Genomic DNA, 21,054 nt, shown 5'->3' on the forward strand with positions numbered 1-21,054 from the left:
TTTGTTCGTCGTATCGTATGGTTATAATCAAAAGTTCATTACTAACAAATATCAGATCGTCCGTGGTAATGCGGGCTGTTTCCAATATTTCAATTACTCTGTACATAATTCTTCAATTCAAATATAGAATAGAAGCATTGATCTTCTCCAATGACATGACCATATTACGTCCTCAATCATTTGCATTTCTTTCAATTAATTATAATTATAATTGAATTAATTACAAACCAAATAATTTAATTAAAAAAATAAAAAATTATCAATAACATTCATTTACAAAATAATTTAATTAATTATAATTAAATCAGAACTCGGCTGATTGATTGGAAACATTGCTTTCAATTATCACCAAATTTGAAACATTTTTCATAATAATTCAAATACATTCTAAATTTAAAATCTTAAATTAGTGGATGGGTATTGGATCCGGCTCAAGCCCAACAAGCCCAAATAATTAGCAGTTTGTCATGTCATGTCATGTCACGCCTTGCTACGATATTAAAGAAAATCGCCGCCTCGTACTGCTTCTTCTCCGTCTTTTTGCTCTCTCTCATCTACCCTCCTAAAACCCTCACCCACTATTTTATATTTACATTTATCGGCTCCTTAAAATATTCTCATTTGTCGGTCAATTCCCAGCTCCCGATCGGTATTATATTCACAAGCTTCATTTCCTTTTTCATGTCGAAATTTTAACCAGCTCACTTGTTAGACTTTGTTTTGATCATTTAAGTTTTGGTTACTGTCTCTGTAGAGTTCTTTTTGGCTGTGAATTTCGGTTACGCGAATTTTTTATGCCTAGTATCTGTTTTGAATGTTTGTTTATCTTTATATATTCTATGAAGAGGAGGAAACTACTTTGTTTGTTTGTTTGCTTGCTTGCTTGCTTGTTTTCATTATAATGTCTATTGATTTGAGGTTGAGAAAAATTTCATTCAAAATTGTGTTCTATGATTAAGTGTGCCGTGAGATTTTTGGACTTCTTTATTGTAATACTTATATATATATTTTTTCCCTCTAGTTAAAAGTTTTTGATCGGGAGAGGTGAACGATGGCGGGAAAATCTAATAAAGGGAGGAATCGGAAAGGCGCACATGGTGCTACTACCAAATCTTCGGGACAGCTAGTGTCATCTGACGCTCCTGCCAATAACAAGAGTACTTTGGAGTTGGCAAATGGTGTTCAAGCCGTGAGTGAAACTACTGATGCACGTCCGGTGGTCATGGAGGCTGAAGCAGAAAATTCGGCTAACAAACCAAAGCAAGGTGAATTTAGTTGCATAAGCATTTAATTCCATATTTACCTAAAAGAAAATTGTATGTTGTCATTTTGAGAAATATATAATGGCCCCTGATAGGCTATCCTTCAAAGAGTTTGGGATTACAATATTATAGAAAAAAGCTTATTGATACGAGAATAGGGAAGTTCTAGTTTTATTTTCAATTTCTTTATGCTAGATACAAACAGTTGAATTCATGTTCATCTTCTCATGCTGTACATATTTTGTAGCTGAAAGGAAAAAAAAAAACAGCAGAAGGATGCAATTAGGTTATTGAAATATCTGTTTCGTTATTATGATAATGGAAAAGGAAGTCATGTCTCTGTGTGTGCGCAAATATTATTTACACGTAAGTTAACAATTTGGCTATTGTAGCATATAAATTTCGTTTTCATAATTATAGATTTAATATATTGAGCTCTGTCGAAGTTTTATTTTTGAGACTTCTAATATCAGTTTCTCTGTCTCATTGCAAGCTTTACCTTTTCAAGTTTGATTTTGTGGTATTCAACCTGAAGTACATTTATGTTAAAATTCTATTGAACAGCATTGTTCTTTCCATGTGACTAAAATTTCAGAGTTAAATGAATGAGGTACTTGTGTTCATAACTCGACTTAACTCACTACTACTCAATTTTAACCTAGCTCAGATTTGCATTTGGAGTTTTTTTTTTTATATTTTTATTTTTCCAATATGCCATTTTGAGTGCACTTTTGTTGTTTCCATTACAGCATTATGGCTTTTTGCCGCTAGCATCCCACACTTTACTTTATTTGAGAGTGTGCTCAGACAGTTGACCTTTGTTTCTTGCACCCATTTATATTTGTCCATCGTAACCCTGTTTCTTGCATTTGGAGGTTTTTTTTTTTTTAATTTTTATTTTTCGAATATGCCATTTTGAGTGCTTTTTTGTTGTTTCATTACAGCATTATGGCTTTTTGCCGCTAGCATCTCACACTTTTCTTTATTTGAGAGTGTGCTCAGACAGTTGACCTTTGTTTCTTACACGCATATATATTTGTCCGTCGTAACCCTATTTCTTACATTTGCAGTTTTTTTTTTAAATTTTTTTTCCAATATGCCATTTTGAGTGCTTTTTTGTTGTTTCCATTACAGCATCATGGCTTTTTGCTGCTGGCATCCCACACTTTATTTGAGAGTCTGCTCAGACAGTTGACCTTTGTTTCTTGCACGCATTTATATTTGTCCATTGTAACCCTGTTTTGTTGGTTATGAGATCTGTTTTTTTCCGATTGGACATCATATATGTGATTTTCTTATCGAATTTCAGGTGATACTAATCTCTATCCTGTCTCTGTCAGAACACAGAGTGGTGAGAAGCTGGAACTACAAGTAAGCTAACTTTTTAAAGAATCAGTACCTATTAGTTATACTGCCTTTTGGAAATTATTATAAAATGAAGAGCAACACAACTCAAGCACCTGCAGCATAATTTTGTTTGATGGCCTTATTATTTCCATTTACCATTGTGGAAGGTTGTTTTGACTTCATTTTTGATATATGATTTGTTTGTTTCCTAGTTATCCACCAATTACCATATTCTTGAATCCACTTTTACCATCTTACTTTAAACTGCTCATTTGTTGAATCAATCTATACTTGCAGTTGAACCCAGGAGATTCTGTCATGGATGTAAGACAATTTCTTCTTGATGCCCCAGAGACATGTTTTTTCACGTGTTATGACTTGTTGCTGCAAACAAAAGATGGCTCAACTCATCATCTGGAAGATTACAATGAAATATCTGAAGTAGCTGATATCACTACTGGTGGTTGCTCCTTGGAGATGGTTGCTGGTAAACTGACATGTGCTCTTATTTATTTTTGTAACATCTACCTGTGGACTCTAACATATTAGTTACTTTGGCAGCATTATATGATGATAGATCTGTCAGGGCTCATGTTCACCGCACAAAGGATTTGCTTTCCCTTTCAACACTTCATGCCTCACTGTCCACATCACTTGCGTTACAGTATGACTTGTCACAGAGCAAAGCTTCAAGTTCAGCAGGTTTGCGATATTAAGCATTTAGCGCCCCTCTTCTGATATTCATTGTATGTGAACTCATCTCTAGAGTGATTGGCTTTTTGTTATGATCCAGATACTGTTAAAACAGATGTCCTGGAGCTTGATGGTCTGGGTTTCATGGAGGATGTTTCTGGCTCACTTGGTAAATTGCTGTCACCTTCTACACAAGAGATCAAATGTGTGGAGAGCATTGTGTTTTCCTCCTTTAATCCTCCTCCAAGCTATAGAAGGTAGATATGAAACTTTGAGGCACCTGTAAATTTTTTTTATTATTTTTGTACTTACTTTCTATACTCAAATGAATTGTGAAATGTTCATTAGAAAAATAATGTGTGGTGTTTTTCTTGTCTTCAGGCTTGTTGGGGATTTGATTTATTTGGATGTGGTAACATTGGAGGGAAATAAATATTGCATTACTGGAACCACAAAAGTGTTTTATGTTAATTCAAGTACAGGAAATGTCCTTGACCCTAGGCCAAGTAAAGCTACTTCTGAAGCAACTACCCTTATTGGGCTCTTGCAAAAGATTAGCCCCAAGTTCAAAAAGGGTAACTAAACATGTTCTGTAACTTGTTAGAGCTTTGAGGTGTCAAGTGTTATTATCACTAATCTTATTTCCTCGTGTTTTTTTATTTGAAGCATTCCGTGAAATCCTGGAGAGGAAAGCCTCAGCACATCCGTTCGAAAATGTTCAATCTCTGTTGCCTCCAAATTCATGGCTGGGGTTGTATCCTGTTCCTGGTACGTTTAATTGTTATAGAAGTTTATTTGATGTTCAGGGATACAATCTTGCCCCTTGGAGTTGTGAACACAAACCAACGTAACCCTGAACACAAAATGACATAAGATTAGCCGAAGAGAGTACATGTAGGCTTCTGAATGATAAAGAGAAAAGTACTTAGTTTCATTGGAATAACCAACAATATATCATATTGACTTTCTCTCGCCCTACTTCTATGGATAGATCATTTCACTCATTTTCTGAAGTTCCATTTTGTGCAGTCATGTTTAGTTTATTTGACGATTTGGTTAGTTTTGTGATAGCTTTTGCATCAAAGACAGTGATGATTCTAACTGATGCTTACACTTCTTACCTTGTCTTCATTTATTTGTTTGTTTGCCCTGGTGAATTATGGGTTATGTTAGTGCATTGGGTTTAGTTTGTTGATGTGGGCATGTATATTCCATTCAGCAAATACTTTTGATAGTTTAGAATTGATACAGCAGTCTAGGGTTTCTGATTTGCATTCATGTTTTTTCTATTTCATGTATCCATGAGTTTTGTATCACATGTTCTTTCCTCACATATAAATGGTATTTGCATGGTTCTGTTGTCAGATCACAAGCATGATGCAGCGAGGGCAGAGGATGCGCTGACTCTTTCATATGGTAGTGAGCTAATTGGCATGCAAAGAGATTGGAATGAAGAATTGCAATCTTGTCAGGAATTTCCCCATACAAATCCCCAAGAAAGGTTTATTTGATTATTTACAAGGGTTTTTTTCCATGTATAAAATTCATTTAGTAGCTTTAGTTTGATGATGGCTTCTATAATAAAGAGCTGATTGTTTCTTTTAGAGGAGCTCCTTCTGTCCTGATGATGATTTTGTTGCAGGGTTTTGCGGGACAGGGCTTTGTACAAAGTAACTTCTGATTTTGTTGATGCAGCTGTCAGTGGTGCTGTAGGAGTCATAAGCAGATGTATACCCCCTATAAATCCAACTGATCCAGAGTGCTTTCACATGTTAGTGAACCTGAATGAATTCTGTAATAAATTTATAAGTTTCTTTTGCCTTTGGTTTGTTTGCAATGCTTTATCTATCAGAACAAAGCAGGTAAATATATTCTATTGGCTGCTTTTCAATCTTCATTATATATAGGTTTTATTCCAACACTCATGCATCTATATATGCATATAGGTGTCTGAATGTTTTTGCTTGATTGGATGTGTGCTTCAGGCTTTAATTACGTGTTTATAAAGGTGATAACTGCTTACAGCTGTTACTGTTCTAGCCCCTGTTATCACTTTTATGCATTACATTATACCACTTTTCCACATATGTAAACACTCTGCTTTTTCCAACTTTTTAATCCATTTTATACTTTTTGATGTGCTCTTTGTTAAATACTATTTTTCTTGTGTGTTTTGTAAATATGTCAATTTATCTGTTTTCATAATTATGTTTATTGTGGAACTAAAACTGTCATATTATCTTTGCATATAGGTATGTTCACAATAATATATTCTTTAGTTTTGCGGTGGATGCGGACCTTGAACAACTTTCCAGGAAACATCCGTCTGCTACCAATTTACATGTTGAGGGCATTGGCACTTCTACCAATTCGTCTGAAAAGTTGTCCAATGATGTTGTACCAGGGGATGGTGCAATTTACAAAGGTGAGAGTACGGGGGAACCCAATGGTGTCGTGGAATTGGCTCAAGTGTCATCTGAAACCCAGTTGGCTGAGAGTGAGCAGGCTACATATGCTTCTGCAAATAATGATTTGAAAGGCACCAAGGCATTCCAGGAAGCTGATGTCCCTGGACTTTATAATCTTGCTATGGCTATAATTGATTACAGGGGTCATAGAGTTGTAGCTCAGGTGTGTATTAACCATGAGTTTACCTTCCTTTTGTTGGATGTTGATGATCATTTTAGTAGTTAATTTCTTGAACAGTTATTTTTCTTATGTGCTTTTCCAAATTTACTTAAATGCAATGACCCATCTTATATGTTTCTTTGACCATTCTTTTGCAGAGTGTTTTACCTGGCATTCTTCAAGGTGATAAATCAGACTCCCTTTTGTATGGTTCTGTTGACAATGGCAAGAAAATAAGCTGGAATGAAGATTTCCATTCCAAGGTTAGGCAGAATATGAAATTTCTCTGACTGAATTGCTGTGAAGTTTTGTATTTTACATTTGTTAATCTCCATGACAAAATTCTGTTACTTTGGTCTCAATCCTTACATTTGCTATTTAAAATTTTGGGAAGTATGTTTTCTATCAGCATCTGTATGAATTTTGCAATTTTGAAATAAAATTTCAGACATAGTTTGTTGGGTTCTGAGGTTCTCTATATTATCTGATGGAGTGCTGATAATTGTGTTCTTCAGGTTCTTGAGGCTGCTAAACATCTTCATTTGAAGGAACACACAGTCCTTGATGGATCTGGAAATGTTTTCAAATTAGCTGCTCCAGTGGAATGCAAGGGCATTGTTGGGAGTGATGACAGGTGATTAATCTCCCGGTTTGTCTATCTCTAATAAAAGAGAAATTTGATTATTGCCTCACAAGTTTGCTGGATTAATTGCCCTTTATTGTGGCAGTTACTTATTTTTATAATAGGATTTCTGACTTTGATTAAACTAGTTTTGGTTATGAAGGTGATTTAAAAAAATGGTTTCATGGCCCAATTTTGTTGCTAAAAGATTGACATTTCATTTGTTTTATGTAAACCTCAATTTTGTGCTTGCATATAACTTTACTGATTGTATTTGAGATGTTACAATTACATGCTTAATGATAGATGAATAGAATCAACTGCTTATTAAGTTTTTTAAAGGTGTTAGTTACCAGTGTTTCTTCTCTCACAATTAAGGCATTATCTTTTGGACTTGATGAGAGTAACTCCTCGTGATGCAAACTGCTCTGGACCTGGTTCCCGGTTTTGTATTTTGAGGCCAGAACTAATTACTGCCTTTTGCCAGGTATGTGATATTAATATTTTAAAAATATGAATGTTATATTTATATATTTTGGGTCTTTTATCTTATGTTCCATTCTTGTGCTCTTTGGTTTTTGTTGGAGAAGGCTGAAGCTGGAAAATCGAAATCTATGGCTAAATCTGAGGTCAAGGCTGATGGGACCTCTGATTCTATAGAAGTGGCTGATGCTGAAGAGCCAGTGAGAATTTTCTCTTTATGAACTTATCACTTGTTTCATAGAATGCTCTTTGGATAATCAACTCTTTGCATCATTATGTATGCTGTGTATCTGCCATTGGTGTTACTAAGTGCACATTGTTGTAAATTCATGTCACATCACTATATTTCACTTCACCTTTTCCCATCAATGAGCAAGATAGGAAACACATATATCTATTCTAGTGGCAGTGTTCATTCTAATAGTGTGGGTTTTTTACATGGTTTTAAAAGTCATGAAGTCTTGATTGCCAAATCTGTCTTTAGTTATTTGCATGTTGTCTTCTTACTCAATGTCAGTTGACGTCACCAGAATCCAGAATTTGTAAGTCAAGCATGTTTATTTCTTTCAATCAAACTCTAGATTTGAAATTTTATGACATCTTCGTGGTTATATAATTGGTTTTGTTTTTCCACATATGAAAATACTTATGATAAAGAGATATTCATGTAAATTATTATAATTTTTTGGGTTATAGCATCATTGCTTAACTGTTCAGTATTAATTAGAAAGTCACATTTAGTGATCATAAGTGTTATCTATTTTCCTCTAGGTCTAAAATATTGGCGTTCACTAGATGATGAAATTAGTGGAAGAATTATGAGCTGAGCTCAATGTTCATCTGATATTTCATACTGTTTGGATTCAAGCAACAAAGAAAATGTGGAAAATTGTATTGCAAATATTAGGTGCAGTTGTATTGTAGATCTAATGCATATTCGTTCTTTCCCTGGAGTTATAAATGTTCGTTTTTATGGCAAGAAATGCACACAAATGGAAAGTAATCATCTGCATTTTTTTCTTGTCTGTTCAACATATGTGTTAAGTGCATCCAGATAAATTGATTCACGTAGCTTGATCCACAGGATAAAATAAAGGAGGAGAAGAATGAGACTGTCCAAGAATGTGCTTCTACACCTATAGAAAGTTCTGAATCGTGCGAGGAGATACAATTTAACCCCAATGTCTTAACTGAATTTAAGTTGGCTGGGAATCAAGAGGTGTGTTTATAAACATAAAAATGTTCTTTTTTTATTCAATGGGCTGTATACTGAAGTTCTTATATGTTGCTTGGTTCCTTTGTTTTTCCAGGAGATAGCAGCAGATGAAGAAAGTGTAAGGAAAGTTAGTTCTTACCTTGCAAATATTGTACTTCCAAAATTTATACAAGACCTTTGTGCGCTTGAAGCTTCACCAATGGATGGCCAGACATTGACTGAAGCACTCCATGCTCATGGAATCAATATTCGATACATTGGAAGAGTAAGTGTTATATGTTTGAATTGATGCTTTAAAACTCTAAACCATGAATCTATATATTATAACTTATAAAAAAGGGATCTAGTTGATGGCACACATGTAAGTTCTTTCCTTTCGCTGTTTGATTTTTCTGCATGTGTTTTAACATTAGTAAATATATCAGGTAGCTGATGGGACCAAGCATGTACCTCATCTATGGGATCTTTGTTCTAATGAAATTGTAGTCAGGTCCACAAAGCATATCATCAAGGTGATTTCATTTTTACTTACTTGAACAACTGTTGATCCTTGGAAGGGCTTTGGCATCTGTTTTTATTAATTTTGTAATTTGTAATGAAATTTAAGTGAAGACAGTTGGGAGTTGAGGTGTGGTGTTGATCTGTATACTAAAATTGTCAAATTCGTGTATAGTTTAGATATAGACATTGATTTTAAGTCAAGTAGCCATTTCTTGTTCATATCATTATTCTCAAACGGCAAAGTTGTTGGAGGTTTTGGTTTTAGAACTTTGAAGTCCCAAGTAAAATAGCAAAGGAAACAGCTTCATTTTCTTGATTATTTGAACTTGAAACTATTAGTTTGCTATTTTAGCATGTAGGATTAATTAATATTGAACCCCTTTTCAATTTAATTTTGTTTGTTTGCTGGGGGTTTATCCTTTTGCTACATATTTCTGGTGATGCAGAATGTTTTAAGAGATGTAGAGGATCATGATCTTGGCCCAGCAATTGCACATTTTTTCAACTGTTTCTTTGGAAGTTGTCAAACTGTTGGGGGCAAAGTTGCTGCCAATGGTATACAGTTCAGAACCCAAAAGAAAGTATGTGACTTATATCCTTCCTACTTTGTAGTTTTTTCCATACACTTTTTTAAGCTTTTATGTGCAGATTTGAGGTTCCCTGCTTCATTCTCTTTATAATGACTCTATAGTAGTACACCAAACTATGTACCAAAGATTTTTCATGGTAAAATAAGTGTTTTGCTGAACCAACATATATATCAGAAAGATGTCAAGAATCCTTAATTTTTTATTTTTGAATTAGTTTTATATCTATTTTTTCAATTCATGTTCTAGGTCAACCTTCAGGGTGGACTTGTAATTTATTTCAAGTTTTTGCAGGACCAGGCAAGCCATCATTCTTCAGGCAAGCCATCTAAGAGTCAAGCTAGGTGGAAATCCAAAGTGTCTTTAAGAGAGCATCATTTGTCTTATATGAATATTAGCTCAGAAACTCTATGGTCTGAACTCAAAGAATTTGCAAAGTTGAAATATCAGGTATTAAATTTCTTATTTAAAAAGACACTTATAGGAGTATGACACAACCTTTGGAAGTAGAGGAAGCTGATTAATATTCATTTGGTTAAGAATGGGTTCTTTTGTTTCCACCTTGCTTATTTTAAATTTGAAAATTAGGATTGTTTAGGGAGGTGCTCTTTCAAAAATGTCAAGTTTGTGTCAGGGACGCAAGAATGAATGTTTGTTAGATTGCCAAGTTCCTTGTAATCTTGATCTCTGGGAATCTCTACCATGTACACTTTGTGATTTAATTGCTGGTTCTGTGTTTTGTTTTATGTTTGAAACTAAACTAATCTCTGTTTGGTGTAGTTTGAGCTGCCTGGGGATGCAAGATTGCGAGTAAAGAAAGTTTCAGTTATTCGAAATCTTTGCCAAAAGGTAGTAATAATTCAGTGTAATATTCTGGATCCGAACTTTGTTTAACAGTCAGGCTTCTCTATTCTTTCAGAATATCATATAATTTCTGTTCACATGCTATTACTTGCCCTTGATGAATGGAATGGTTTTGAGATCCATTGGGTAGGCCTGATATGTATGAGAGTCAGATTACTTTTTAATTGTTTTTAAATTGTAGCAAAGAAGCCTCTAGAAATTCAATGATTGTACAAGATGCTTTTCAACCTTGACTAATGTTATTATAGGGGCTTTATGGTGACACTTGGCTAAACATTAAGTTTAACTGTTTGGTCAAACATTCTGAAATTTTAATTGGTCTGCCTTCCTGCTGACAATTCTTTGGCCAAATATTTTAATCAGTTATTTAATAAGTTTTCTTTGAGATGATTTCTTGATCAATGCTTGTTGATTGGGCTATTATAATGTTACCTTTGCCACGTGCTGTTTGTTTCTTCATATTTAATGCATGTTGTTGTCTTGCATTTATTAACTCATGAGTATTAGCTATTGTTATAGAACGGGCTTCAAATACTTTTCAATACACCTTGGTAATCTGCATTCTGTGTACTATCTATGTTTCATTTACTTAATTATGTTGTTATTTTGTTTTGTCTTGAATGTGCTTCTGCACTTGAGTTTGAGCTTCTATCTTAAATGTGGTTCTTTAATAGGTGGGCATAAGCATTGCAGCTCGCAAATATGATTTTAATGCTGCAGCACCTTTTCAAACTTCAGATATTCTCAATCTTCAACCAGTAGTGAAGCATTCAGTTCCCGTATGTTCTGAAGCTAAAAATCTTGTTGAAATGGGGAAAGCTCAATTATCTGAGGTAATTTTACTCTGTTATGTTACTCATGAACCTTGGCAAGGGATCCATAATTGGAGTTATTACTTTGTCAAGTTTAGGAATTGAAGATACTTGATTGCGGAAGTACTTAAAAATAACTGAGGAAACTCCTCAATGTTGTTGGAGCAGTGGAATTAAGCCACCATTTTTTTTTGCTGGCATAAATATGTTTAGATCAGATTCCTGACATTATTATTGGTTAAATTGATAAACTTTCCTTTGAATTTTGGAATTATATCAATGTTGTGGAAATAAATTATATTTTTGTATATTAAGTAACAAATAAGGTCTCAGTCACAGGAATTCTGTACTATTTTAAGATATGCTACTGAATGGTGATGTGTAGAACTCTGATCCAAGTGCTGCTCGATGAACATGATCTTATAGCCTTTTTGGAGATTAATGAGTTAACTTTGCCACTTTCTGTTTCAGGGTCTGCTTAGTGAAGCATACACGCTATTTTCTGAGGCATTTTCAATACTTCAACAGGTATGCTCATCACTTCTTAGTATTTGCTCTTTCAAAGATTATTGTGTACATATTCTCATTTCTTTATTGAATGGATTTCAGGTGACTGGTCCAATGCATCGGGAGGTTGCCAACTGCTGTCGGTAGTTACCTCACTTCCAGTCATGCAGTATTTTTTTTTTAAGTTCTAAACATGCTGGTTTATATTAGTGGCATCATAATCATGTTTGTTTTTCTTTACAATTGTAAGGAGGATTTCAGGTGACTTGAACTTAGTGACCTGAATAACTAATTTTTAGAGTTTGGAGCTTTGGCTCAACTCATAGGCTTGAAACTTCCAACTGAAAGCTAGGTGCCTGTATGCTAGCTTTGTGTTAAAAACAAATGGAACATAAAATCTCATGGTCTTCACATACGATGCGTAATTTTGAAAATACTGTGATGTAACCTGTATAATTATTTAAAAAAAATTTCTTCCAGAAACCTGGGAACAAGGTTGCCCCTGTTAGCACACTGCTGAATGACTACTTCAAATTATGGGAATGAATGGAGAACCATTTTTATAGTCATGTCTTTCCATATTTTTTATGTTCAAAAGTTTCATTTTAGAAGTGTAGATCAGAAAGTGGCATTATTAATTTCAAGGAAATATGATATGTTTGGATCCTACTGAGTAGAACTAAAACACTAGCTGTAGTATAGATGATTAACCCAGTTTGTGAAGGGAAGCAGGAGTTTATAAAAATTTCAGATTGATGTTGAGTTCAGGATAAGATTATTTGCATCAATGAGCAAACTGAGCTAAACTTTATAAAAATTTGGGGATTTCATATTGGCAAAGTCAGCTATTGTAACTGTTCATGTTAACCTGTTGCTCTCATAATAAATTTACTGTGCTCCTTTATGTATCTGTGGCTATGTTCTGAAACTTTTTCTAAACCTTCAGGTACCTTGCCATGGTTTTGTATCATGCAGGAGATATGGCTGGAGCCATTATGCAACAGCACAAGGAACTAATTATAAATGAACGATGCATGGGTCTTGACCACCCTGATACTGCTCACAGGTACTAGTCATTTTGTTTAGTGAGGTTGAAGCCATATACTATCTTCTTGAATATTAATTTTAGAAATGAGTTGCTTTTTTCTTTCGAAATTTTAATGCCTATGATTAAGTTTTTATGAACTAGATGAAGTTGTAAGCACATAATGGAGGCAAACATCTGGGAAAATTTTATGGGTATCCTTGAAATTGTTTAAAATGTGAGGCATTTTCATGTCAGTTGTGATAGAATGCTTTTGAATTTCACTTCCAACCATCACCATAACTTTCATCTCGTTTCATCTTTCCTGGGAAATTTGTCAACTCGTCTGGTCTGTGATATGTGCTGCAGCTATGGCAATATGGCCCTTTTCTATCATGGGCTTGATCAAACAGAGCTTGCACTACGGCACATGTCCCGGGCACTGCTCTTGTTGAGTCTTTCATCTGGCCCAGATCATCCTGATGTGGCTGCAACTTTCATAAATGTTGCAATGATGTACCAGGATATTGGGAAAATGGACATGGCTCTTCGATATCTGCAAGAGGCCTTGAAGAAGAATGAAAGGCTTCTTGGTGAGGAGCATATACAGACTGCAGTTTGCTACCATGCTCTTGCCATTGCATTCAACTGCATGGGTGCCTTCAAACTGTCTCACCAGGTTTGTCTTATAGGAACTATTTGCCTGTGTTGCAGTGGACTGCTATCAATGTCGCTTACTGATACGAGATTGTGGTATTTTCAGCATGAAAAGAAAACCTATGATATACTTGTCAAACAACTTGGTGAGGAGGATTCAAGGACAAAAGACTCACAAAACTGGATGAAGACATTTAAGATGAGGGAACATCAGGTAATAGCATCTCATGGCAACAGGAATGTGAAAGATAAATCCCTATGCTCCATCCATATATATATATATATATATATATATATATATATATTTGTTTTATTCGTCAGTTGGAAAACATGCAGTGCTGACTTATAGGCAAGGATATCCATATTTTGTTTGTGGAATTGTTTCTAGAATTATTATGAATAATTAGTTATAATCTGCTTTTGTTTTTCTCTTATCTCATTTAATTTCATATGGTATTGAAACCCCTATATCACTTGGAGAATAGTTTTCGATTCTTGCTTTCTAAACAGATCCTAGAGATCAGATAATGCTGCCAAGTTCTGCTCTATTGTCATCTGGCTTTTTAATTCATAAATTTCTTGTCACAGATGAATGTACAAAAACAGAAAGGACAGGCATTAAATGCTGCTTCGACACAAAAAGCTATTGATATCTTAAAGGTATTGTTAACGTAGAAGATCCGCACTCACATTTCTCTTTAATTTTGTTTATTATCATTAGTTAAATCCTCTTTATCTTAACGTCTGTTATATTCAGTCGTGTCATTTTTGAATTGAGAATTTTGCATTGACAGGCCAATCCTGATCTAATGCATGCTTTCCAAAGTGTTGCTGCTGCTGGGGGGTCTGCAGGTTCAAGTGCATCTGTCAACAGTTCACTTAATGCAGCAGTACTTGGTGAGACCATTCCTCGAGGAAGGGGATTTGATGAAAGGGCGGCCCGTGCAGCAGCAGAAGTAAGAAAAAAAGCTACAGCAAAGGGTCTTTTGATTCGTCCTCATGGTCTTCCAGCCCAAGCTTTACCGCCACTTACTCAGCTCCTCAACATCATAAACTCGGGAATTACCTCTGAGGCCAATGGTAGTGGGGCCACTGATGTCCCAAAGAAGGAAGCCAACGGCGATCCTTCAAATGACCCATCTGCAGCAGCAGATGCCAAAAAGGATAAATCATCATCATCGTCAGAGCAAGGTCAACTGCCTGCCGGGTTGGGCAAGGGGCTAACATCCTTAGATTCGAAGAAAAAGAAAACAAAAGCTAAATTAACATCCTGAAGTTTTGAAAGGTAGAGATTCAATTATTTGGCTGAAAGATGTGGAAATCATAACAAAGCGTGGGAGTTATTTTTTTGCCCTGTGCTGTGGATGTAGCATTTTGTTTCTGAAAACAGGTAACGAGAGAGGAGCCAACCCATCTCACAAGGTAGAAGAGATTATTGAAACGTGGTAGTGAATCAATCTGTATCTTAATTTTTTTTTTTCAATAATCGGGGTCATCCTGATAGATTCATAAACTACCAATGCATCAATCCCTGTTTGGGTCATTTGATTTACATAAAGAGTTTGGGATGACCTTTTTCTATAACCATTTGAAGTATCTTCCATGGAGGATATTTTTGTCCACAAGAACTTCTAACTTTTACAACATAATTCCTTTAGCCCCATTCAAATTTGAATTTTCATCAACAATCAGCCATTGTTGTGGAAAAATGTTCGACTGCTTTTAGGGTTTAATATGATCTAAGTTGAGTTAAAAAATCATTTTACTTAAAATCCACTTAAACGTAAAATACTTGATCATTGAACTTAATTTTAAAATAATTTTATATTAAATTTAATTTGGAATTGATCCAAAGTTATTGGATACATTTAAAACGTGTTTAAATAATTTAGATTGAATCTAACTCTGATTGTCACACAGATTGCTCATTAAAGCTTACGGTAATTGGCAAATAAAGCACGTTCAGGGTTTTCAGAAATATATGATAATATTATGCACAGCACCCCACGGGGTGAAAGCTGATAGACTATTATTTGTGATTTTTTTGGAATAAATAAATATAATTACATACGTTATACATAAAAAAGAGGTCAAATCCGACTCCTACAAAACTTCCAAAGCAGGCGGGATTACTCAGAAAGCTAATTTGCTTTTCCAACTATTCCTAATTTTTGTCCCACATAACAGGACTAAATTGACAACAAAGAATTTGACTGAGGGGAGAGGTCTTTCATCTGGATGCTCCAGCAGCAGCACACTTATCATATTCTTCTTGCTCTTCTTTGGCAAACTCTTCGATCAATTCACGTTGTCTCTGGTTAAGATTCCTACATGGATATGCTTATAAAATAAGAAATTCACACTTAAACTATAACATTCTTAGATAAATCTTATATTGACAAAACATGTGAGGGATCATAGGTTCTATATAGTTTAGGGATAATAGTAGAAGAATGCACTCTTAAACTGTCAAGACGTACTCTGGGTTACAAAACCCAAGACCAATACCATTACCGACTGTGTATCCAAAACATGGCCAATCTCTAGTAGAAGAGAAGGTTTCGTCGGAACAATTATTTATTTCAGGGCACCTCATCTCTTAAAAAAAAAAGAGGAAGTGTGGGGAAAAATGGCAAGAAGATATTGAAATATTAATTTGGAAGAAATGATGGACGCAGGAATTCATTTTGGTCATGGTACTAGGAAATGAAATCCTAGAATGACGCTTTATATCTCTGCAAAGCATAAAGGTAATATTTTAACAGTAGACTAGACCATTAGACCAAGATGTTACACAAACATGTTTATTTTCCACACAAATTTGGGAGATGGATACTCATATTACGTGTAAAATACTAAGAATGTAAACTTACGTTGGAATGTTGACATTGTAGTGCACATACTGATCACCAAATTTATATGAGTTTCTTGTTTTAATCCCTGCAACACAATTATATCATAACATAGTAAGATAACTTGTGCATTGAATTTGCTACAACATCTTGAAGCAGAGCCGGTAGCAAATGTTTGGAAGAACCAGACACTGCATGAGAAACTATGTAAAGGAAAAAAAGAAAGAAAAGGAAGCACTATATGTAGTATTCAAACCTTTGTTCTTCAGAACCACCTTCTGCCCAGGTTGGGTTCCAGGGCGGACCTGCAGATATAAGATTTATTTTACCACCTCAACAGATGGAAGAAAAAGTATCTACAGAAACCAATCATGTAAAGATAATTTTACATAAGATTTCGGCAAACCTTAAGTACAACATCTCCGGTGAGAGTTGGGACCTGAATGGTTCCTCCCAACATTGCCTGCACAAAAACAAACCAAATGTATTTCGAAAAAATATTGAAGAGATTGTTGGACAAATAACAGTAAAAATAGCACATTGTTTAGGAAATCCACAGGTTTCAGTACTAGTAAGACAAAATTTTATGCAGAACTAGATATCACACACTATTGAGATCTTGATAGATTAGCATCTCATTCTTTTGTAAAGCCAAAAATGTACTAGAAAACATTTTACCTGAGTGACACTCAAAACAGCATCTACATGAATTTTGGCACCTTCTCTACGGAAAACAGGGTCTTCCCTAATCTGAAGGATTAAAAGAATAAACAAAGGTTATCCAATTTAAAGAGTAACAAAATAAACTCACTTTCACTGTATGACATAATTCATAACATAAAAAGCTAAGAGATTAACCTTGATGGTAACAAATAGATCCCCAGGTTGATTTCCATCAGGATCGGTTCCACCACTTCTGAAGACCTTTAAAGTTTCATTGTTGTCAACTCCTGCAGACACATTCAAATAAACTCACATAACCAAAAGTAAGAAAAGAAGAGGATACGATCCAGGATGCATTGCACAATCAGATGTCTGGCATAAAATTCACATGGAAAAACTTTGGGTGCATAATAGACAATCATGCATAAGAAGGTGAATACACAGACATATGTTTGAAAGCAAGAAAAAAGATGGACCCATAATTTAAATGTATTGAAACAAAAAGACGAATTTCTAGGCTCTAGTAAAGCAACCATCAATGCTTCAAGATTTAAAAAGTACCAGGCATAATATCTAATTTCACCGTCTTTGATCCTTTCACCACTCTAGCTCCTTTGCATGCTTTGCATAAGCTCTGATACCAACAACAATAATAGAGTTTATAAAGATTCAGATAAAGGGCATAATGAAAACAATTACATTAATGTCTTACAAAAATAAATGAAGTTCAATATGCTATTTGACTCATTTAAATGAGGAAAATTAGTTTTTTTTTTTTTTTCACAGCAACTACTTCATCATAGTTAAATTATCACTTCTAAAAATATCTATAAATTCTTAAAAAGGAAGTTTAATTCATAAAGCAGTCTCCAGCACAATATGCAAAGCCACAAGCTTCAATTAAGTACTAATTAGCATTACAGATTGCTGTATACAATGCTAACAATGTTAAATATGTAATTAACCAAATCTTTTAAAATGCACTTGGCATTAAAACCAATAATTTTCTAAATCAGTAATATATACTGCACTAATTTCAACATTAATAGCTTAGCCTGTTGGGATTTTTATTTCTCATCCATGCATGTATATGACAATTAATTTCCTTTAATTCCAACACCATTTACCGTGCTCAAACATGGTGTACCTCATATTACAAAAATCTTATCAAATAATTTATGCAATCATACTAAGCAAAAAAAGCCAATTTAATTGACAGTCACATGGAGGCAGATAATATTTGTACATATCCTGGCATGTTTTAACAAAATTACTGACTATGAAACCACAAAGCAGGTGTGACATACTGTTACAACTTGACCCCTTCCGCCACACTGTCGACAAGTTTGATTAATGCTAATAAAGCCATTCTGTATAAACTCCTGCATTGTAAAAAATATATAACAAACAACACTGCATTAATACTTAAACTAATGTATATATATTACAAAAAATACATACAAAATATGCTTAAAGGTGTGAGCACATATGTGTTTGCACGTTCTATGCCTCTGTAACTTCAGTAAAACTTACCATGCCTGAACCCTTACACTTCCTACATTTTTCAGGTTTAACTCCAGGAGGGACACCTTCACCAGCTGCAAAACACCGAAACAGTATAAGAAAAAAAATTGGGCAATGTTTCTTCTAATATTAATTAGGATCAAACATATAATATGCATACCACAAGCTTCACAAGGCAACTCTGTTTGAAATGTGATGGTTTTGGAACACCCCTGAACAGCTTCCATGAAGGACAGCTCAACTGCAACCTATCATTGATGAATAAATATGCATGTCAATGATTCAACTTTCAAGCACAATCCAAAGCACCAACATCAGAAAAAATAAATAAGAATGATCACCTTGACATCTTGGCCACTCATTCTGTTTCTGAAAAAATCTTTCATGTTGAAGATCTGGCCATTATAGGCAAATAGAAACCAAGTGCATGAAAATCATATTAGACTTCAACAATTTAACTCTAAACAAATCAATCATTAAAATGTTTGCTTCAAATAAAATAAGCACAAAATGTTAGGTTTCTAAGTAGAAAGAGGAAAGGAAATAATTTGACACGATAAAGGAAATAAGCTTCAGAAAAAGTTTTTACATTCTCCATATTGAAGATATCCTGGAATGGATTTCCAAAACCACCATCATGCCCTGGACCACCATTGGTTTCTTGGTGCACAAATGCTTCATGGCCAACCTATATGACCCGCACACAGGCAATGCTTAAAAACGTTTTTGAGGATAGAAATAACAAAAATCATGAAATATTACACAATCTAACATAAGAAATATGAATGAACTCAGCTGTGAAACAAAGTCTACTTCTAAATTGAATTCAAGAAAAAAACATTTTAGCCTAAATGTTGTAATCAATACTTTGCACCTTGTAAAAAGGCAAAACAAAAATTAAGAGCTACCTGATCATAAATGTTGCGCTTCTCCTCATCTTTCAAAACCTAGAACAAAACAAAAATAAAGGTTTCAGTAAGTCAATCATGTAAATGAAAAGTAAGCTGGGGCAATGTCTTACATGATCCTAATTAAGCAAGCTCACCTCGTATGCCTTTGAAACTTCTTGGAACTTCTTTTCAGCTTCTGGATCATCTTTGTTTGTATCTGGATGCAGCTTCTTTGCTAGCTGCAAATAATGAACAAAATAAGCTCATGATGCACAAAAAAGTAAACTAAAGGACTGTAATACAAAACAAAGGCATCTTGTGCAAGTCCACCCTTATCCCGGAAACAAAAACAAATACATATTGCTGATGCAAGCAAAAGCGTACCCCATAGTAAGCTTTCTTTATCTCAGATGCAGTTGCATTCTTTCTCACACCAAGTATATCATAATAATCTCTTGCTGACATGGAAGCTGAACAAGCACAAAAACAAGTAAAAACTTCAGGAAATTTGTTTGTAACGATCAAATAATGCGTGTCGAAAATAAAAATAAACAAAAAAAATACCAGTCCCATGGATTGACCTCGTCGCACCCAAATTGCTATTCGCAAGACCAAACAGAAAGCAGTTTCTATGATTATTAACTGCAATTTGCACAAAGTCAAAAAAAAAAAAGGCAGATTACTATTTTAACGGAAATTCAATCCAACAGAATGCCAATTCACCAAACACACATACACACAGGGAATACAATATAACATTATAACTTTCGTCTTTAAAATTTGAAAAGTACCGTTTTTAAAAGCACAATTTCCTGTAACCCAAACTGGGTCGCGAGCACCCGCATTGAAGCTCCTGTGACTTCCTCCAATTACGGTCCTCAATACCTAAAACCAATCAAATCGTTAACTTGTTCATATAAAAACCGATTAAAACAAATCTAAAACTGGAAAAGAGAGAAGGGAGAGAAAGGCACACACTGAATTTCGAGAATCTTCAGAAAGTCTCCGAGAGAAAGAGTGAAGAAGTCTAATTCGAACCATCTGTGAGAGTATCTGGAACCTGCTCTCCACGTGGGTGTTAGATTTTTCAGAATAAACCCCAGAAAAACCCTAGCTTTGTTTCGCGGAGAAAGAGAAAGTTCTATTATATAATATTATTTCTAATTTTTAATTTGAGAAAGAAAACCCTACCAATCGAGTTGGAGAGAGAACTCCTAATCTCTGTAGAGTTGGTCTGTTAAGTATAGGGGCCTGGCCAGAATTCCTTTTGGTCCCTGAGGTTTGATATATTACTGTGAAACCCAGTAAAATCTGAAAGTAGCACATAGACTACGATCACCCATCTTCTTCTCCAATCTCAAGTGAAAGTCGGATTCAAATCTTCTCTCCATTTATTTTCTTTATCATGTCCGCTTAAGTATCCATCTTTAAGGTCTGCAAACGTTGAAGGCTGTTCCTGTAATTTCAGACATTTCTGATTAGCACCCCGAGATACCGGCTTGCTAACCATGGGAAGATTGAGTTTAAATGGATTCATACTAATGTCAAACTTGCAAGTAGCAGAACTTTTCAATTGAACCACTAAATTCAATTCATCTCCTTGTGTATTTAGAACATAAATCAGTTACAGTAATATAATAATCTTTTTAAGTCTTTCACTCACTTTTTACCTATTGTTATATCTTTCAAAAAAAAAAAGGATTCAAGAGAATATTTAATGATTAACAAATGTGTTTATTTGATAGCCAGAGCTTTTTTGCCCTGGTTTAAGGTGCTCCATATACAAGTGACTGTAAAATCAACTAAGCTTTATAGCTTTCAGCAATGAGACAGTCAAGTCAAGCCTAGAGGGAAGACTCAAGACACTTATGATATGGGATTTGTTGAAGCTGCTTTCTTTATAACTCTTCACTTTTATGAAA

The 21,054-nt window shown here is 34.7% G+C and overlaps 2 protein-coding genes across 3 annotated transcripts; one reads left to right on the forward strand and one right to left on the reverse strand.

Moving 5' to 3' along the window:
- The first annotated feature begins 491 nt into the window (after nt 1-491).
- On the forward strand, nt 492-14,872 carry LOC123213902 (clustered mitochondria protein-like). 2 transcript variants are annotated; one of them, XM_044633528.1, is made up of 29 exons: nt 492-649; nt 1,022-1,265; nt 2,572-2,633; nt 2,907-3,096; nt 3,171-3,311; nt 3,403-3,559; nt 3,684-3,877; nt 3,969-4,070; nt 4,668-4,803; nt 4,945-5,073; nt 5,555-5,933; nt 6,089-6,193; nt 6,446-6,564; nt 6,931-7,039; nt 7,143-7,235; nt 8,120-8,254; nt 8,346-8,516; nt 8,677-8,763; nt 9,199-9,333; nt 9,634-9,789; nt 10,120-10,188; nt 10,878-11,036; nt 11,487-11,543; nt 11,625-11,665; nt 12,469-12,588; nt 12,916-13,225; nt 13,310-13,417; nt 13,792-13,863; nt 13,998-14,872. In XM_044633528.1, the coding sequence occupies exons 2-29, from the start codon at nt 1,052-1,054 to the stop codon at nt 14,475-14,477; spliced, it is 4,230 nt and encodes a 1,409-aa protein (XP_044489463.1). In that variant the 5' UTR covers nt 492-649; nt 1,022-1,051; the 3' UTR covers nt 14,478-14,872. The 2 variants fall into 2 exon arrangements, with proteins under 2 accessions (XP_044489463.1, XP_044489464.1); XM_044633529.1 differs by lacking the exon at nt 12,916-13,225 and having other exon boundaries at nt 13,261-13,417.
- Nucleotides 14,873-15,222: 350 nt separating this feature from the next.
- LOC123213904 (chaperone protein dnaJ GFA2, mitochondrial-like) lies at nt 15,223-20,503 on the reverse strand. Its single transcript, XM_044633531.1, has 18 exons — nt 20,111-20,503; nt 19,924-20,017; nt 19,697-19,774; nt 19,517-19,602; nt 19,288-19,371; nt 19,151-19,189; nt 18,832-18,930; nt 18,584-18,637; nt 18,403-18,490; nt 18,252-18,316; nt 18,026-18,100; nt 17,280-17,352; nt 16,914-17,005; nt 16,734-16,805; nt 16,462-16,518; nt 16,312-16,360; nt 16,077-16,143; nt 15,223-15,530 (listed from the first exon to the last, which is right to left on the reverse strand). Exons 1-18 carry the CDS (start codon nt 20,171-20,173, stop codon nt 15,434-15,436), a joined length of 1,332 nt encoding a protein of 443 aa, XP_044489466.1. The 5' UTR covers nt 20,174-20,503; the 3' UTR covers nt 15,223-15,433.
- Nucleotides 20,504-21,054: the final 551 nt, after the last annotated feature.

Source organism: Mangifera indica, chromosome 4, assembly GCF_011075055.1.
Source record: "Mangifera indica cultivar Alphonso chromosome 4, CATAS_Mindica_2.1, whole genome shotgun sequence".
Classification (NCBI taxonomy): domain Eukaryota; kingdom Viridiplantae; phylum Streptophyta; class Magnoliopsida; order Sapindales; family Anacardiaceae; genus Mangifera; species Mangifera indica.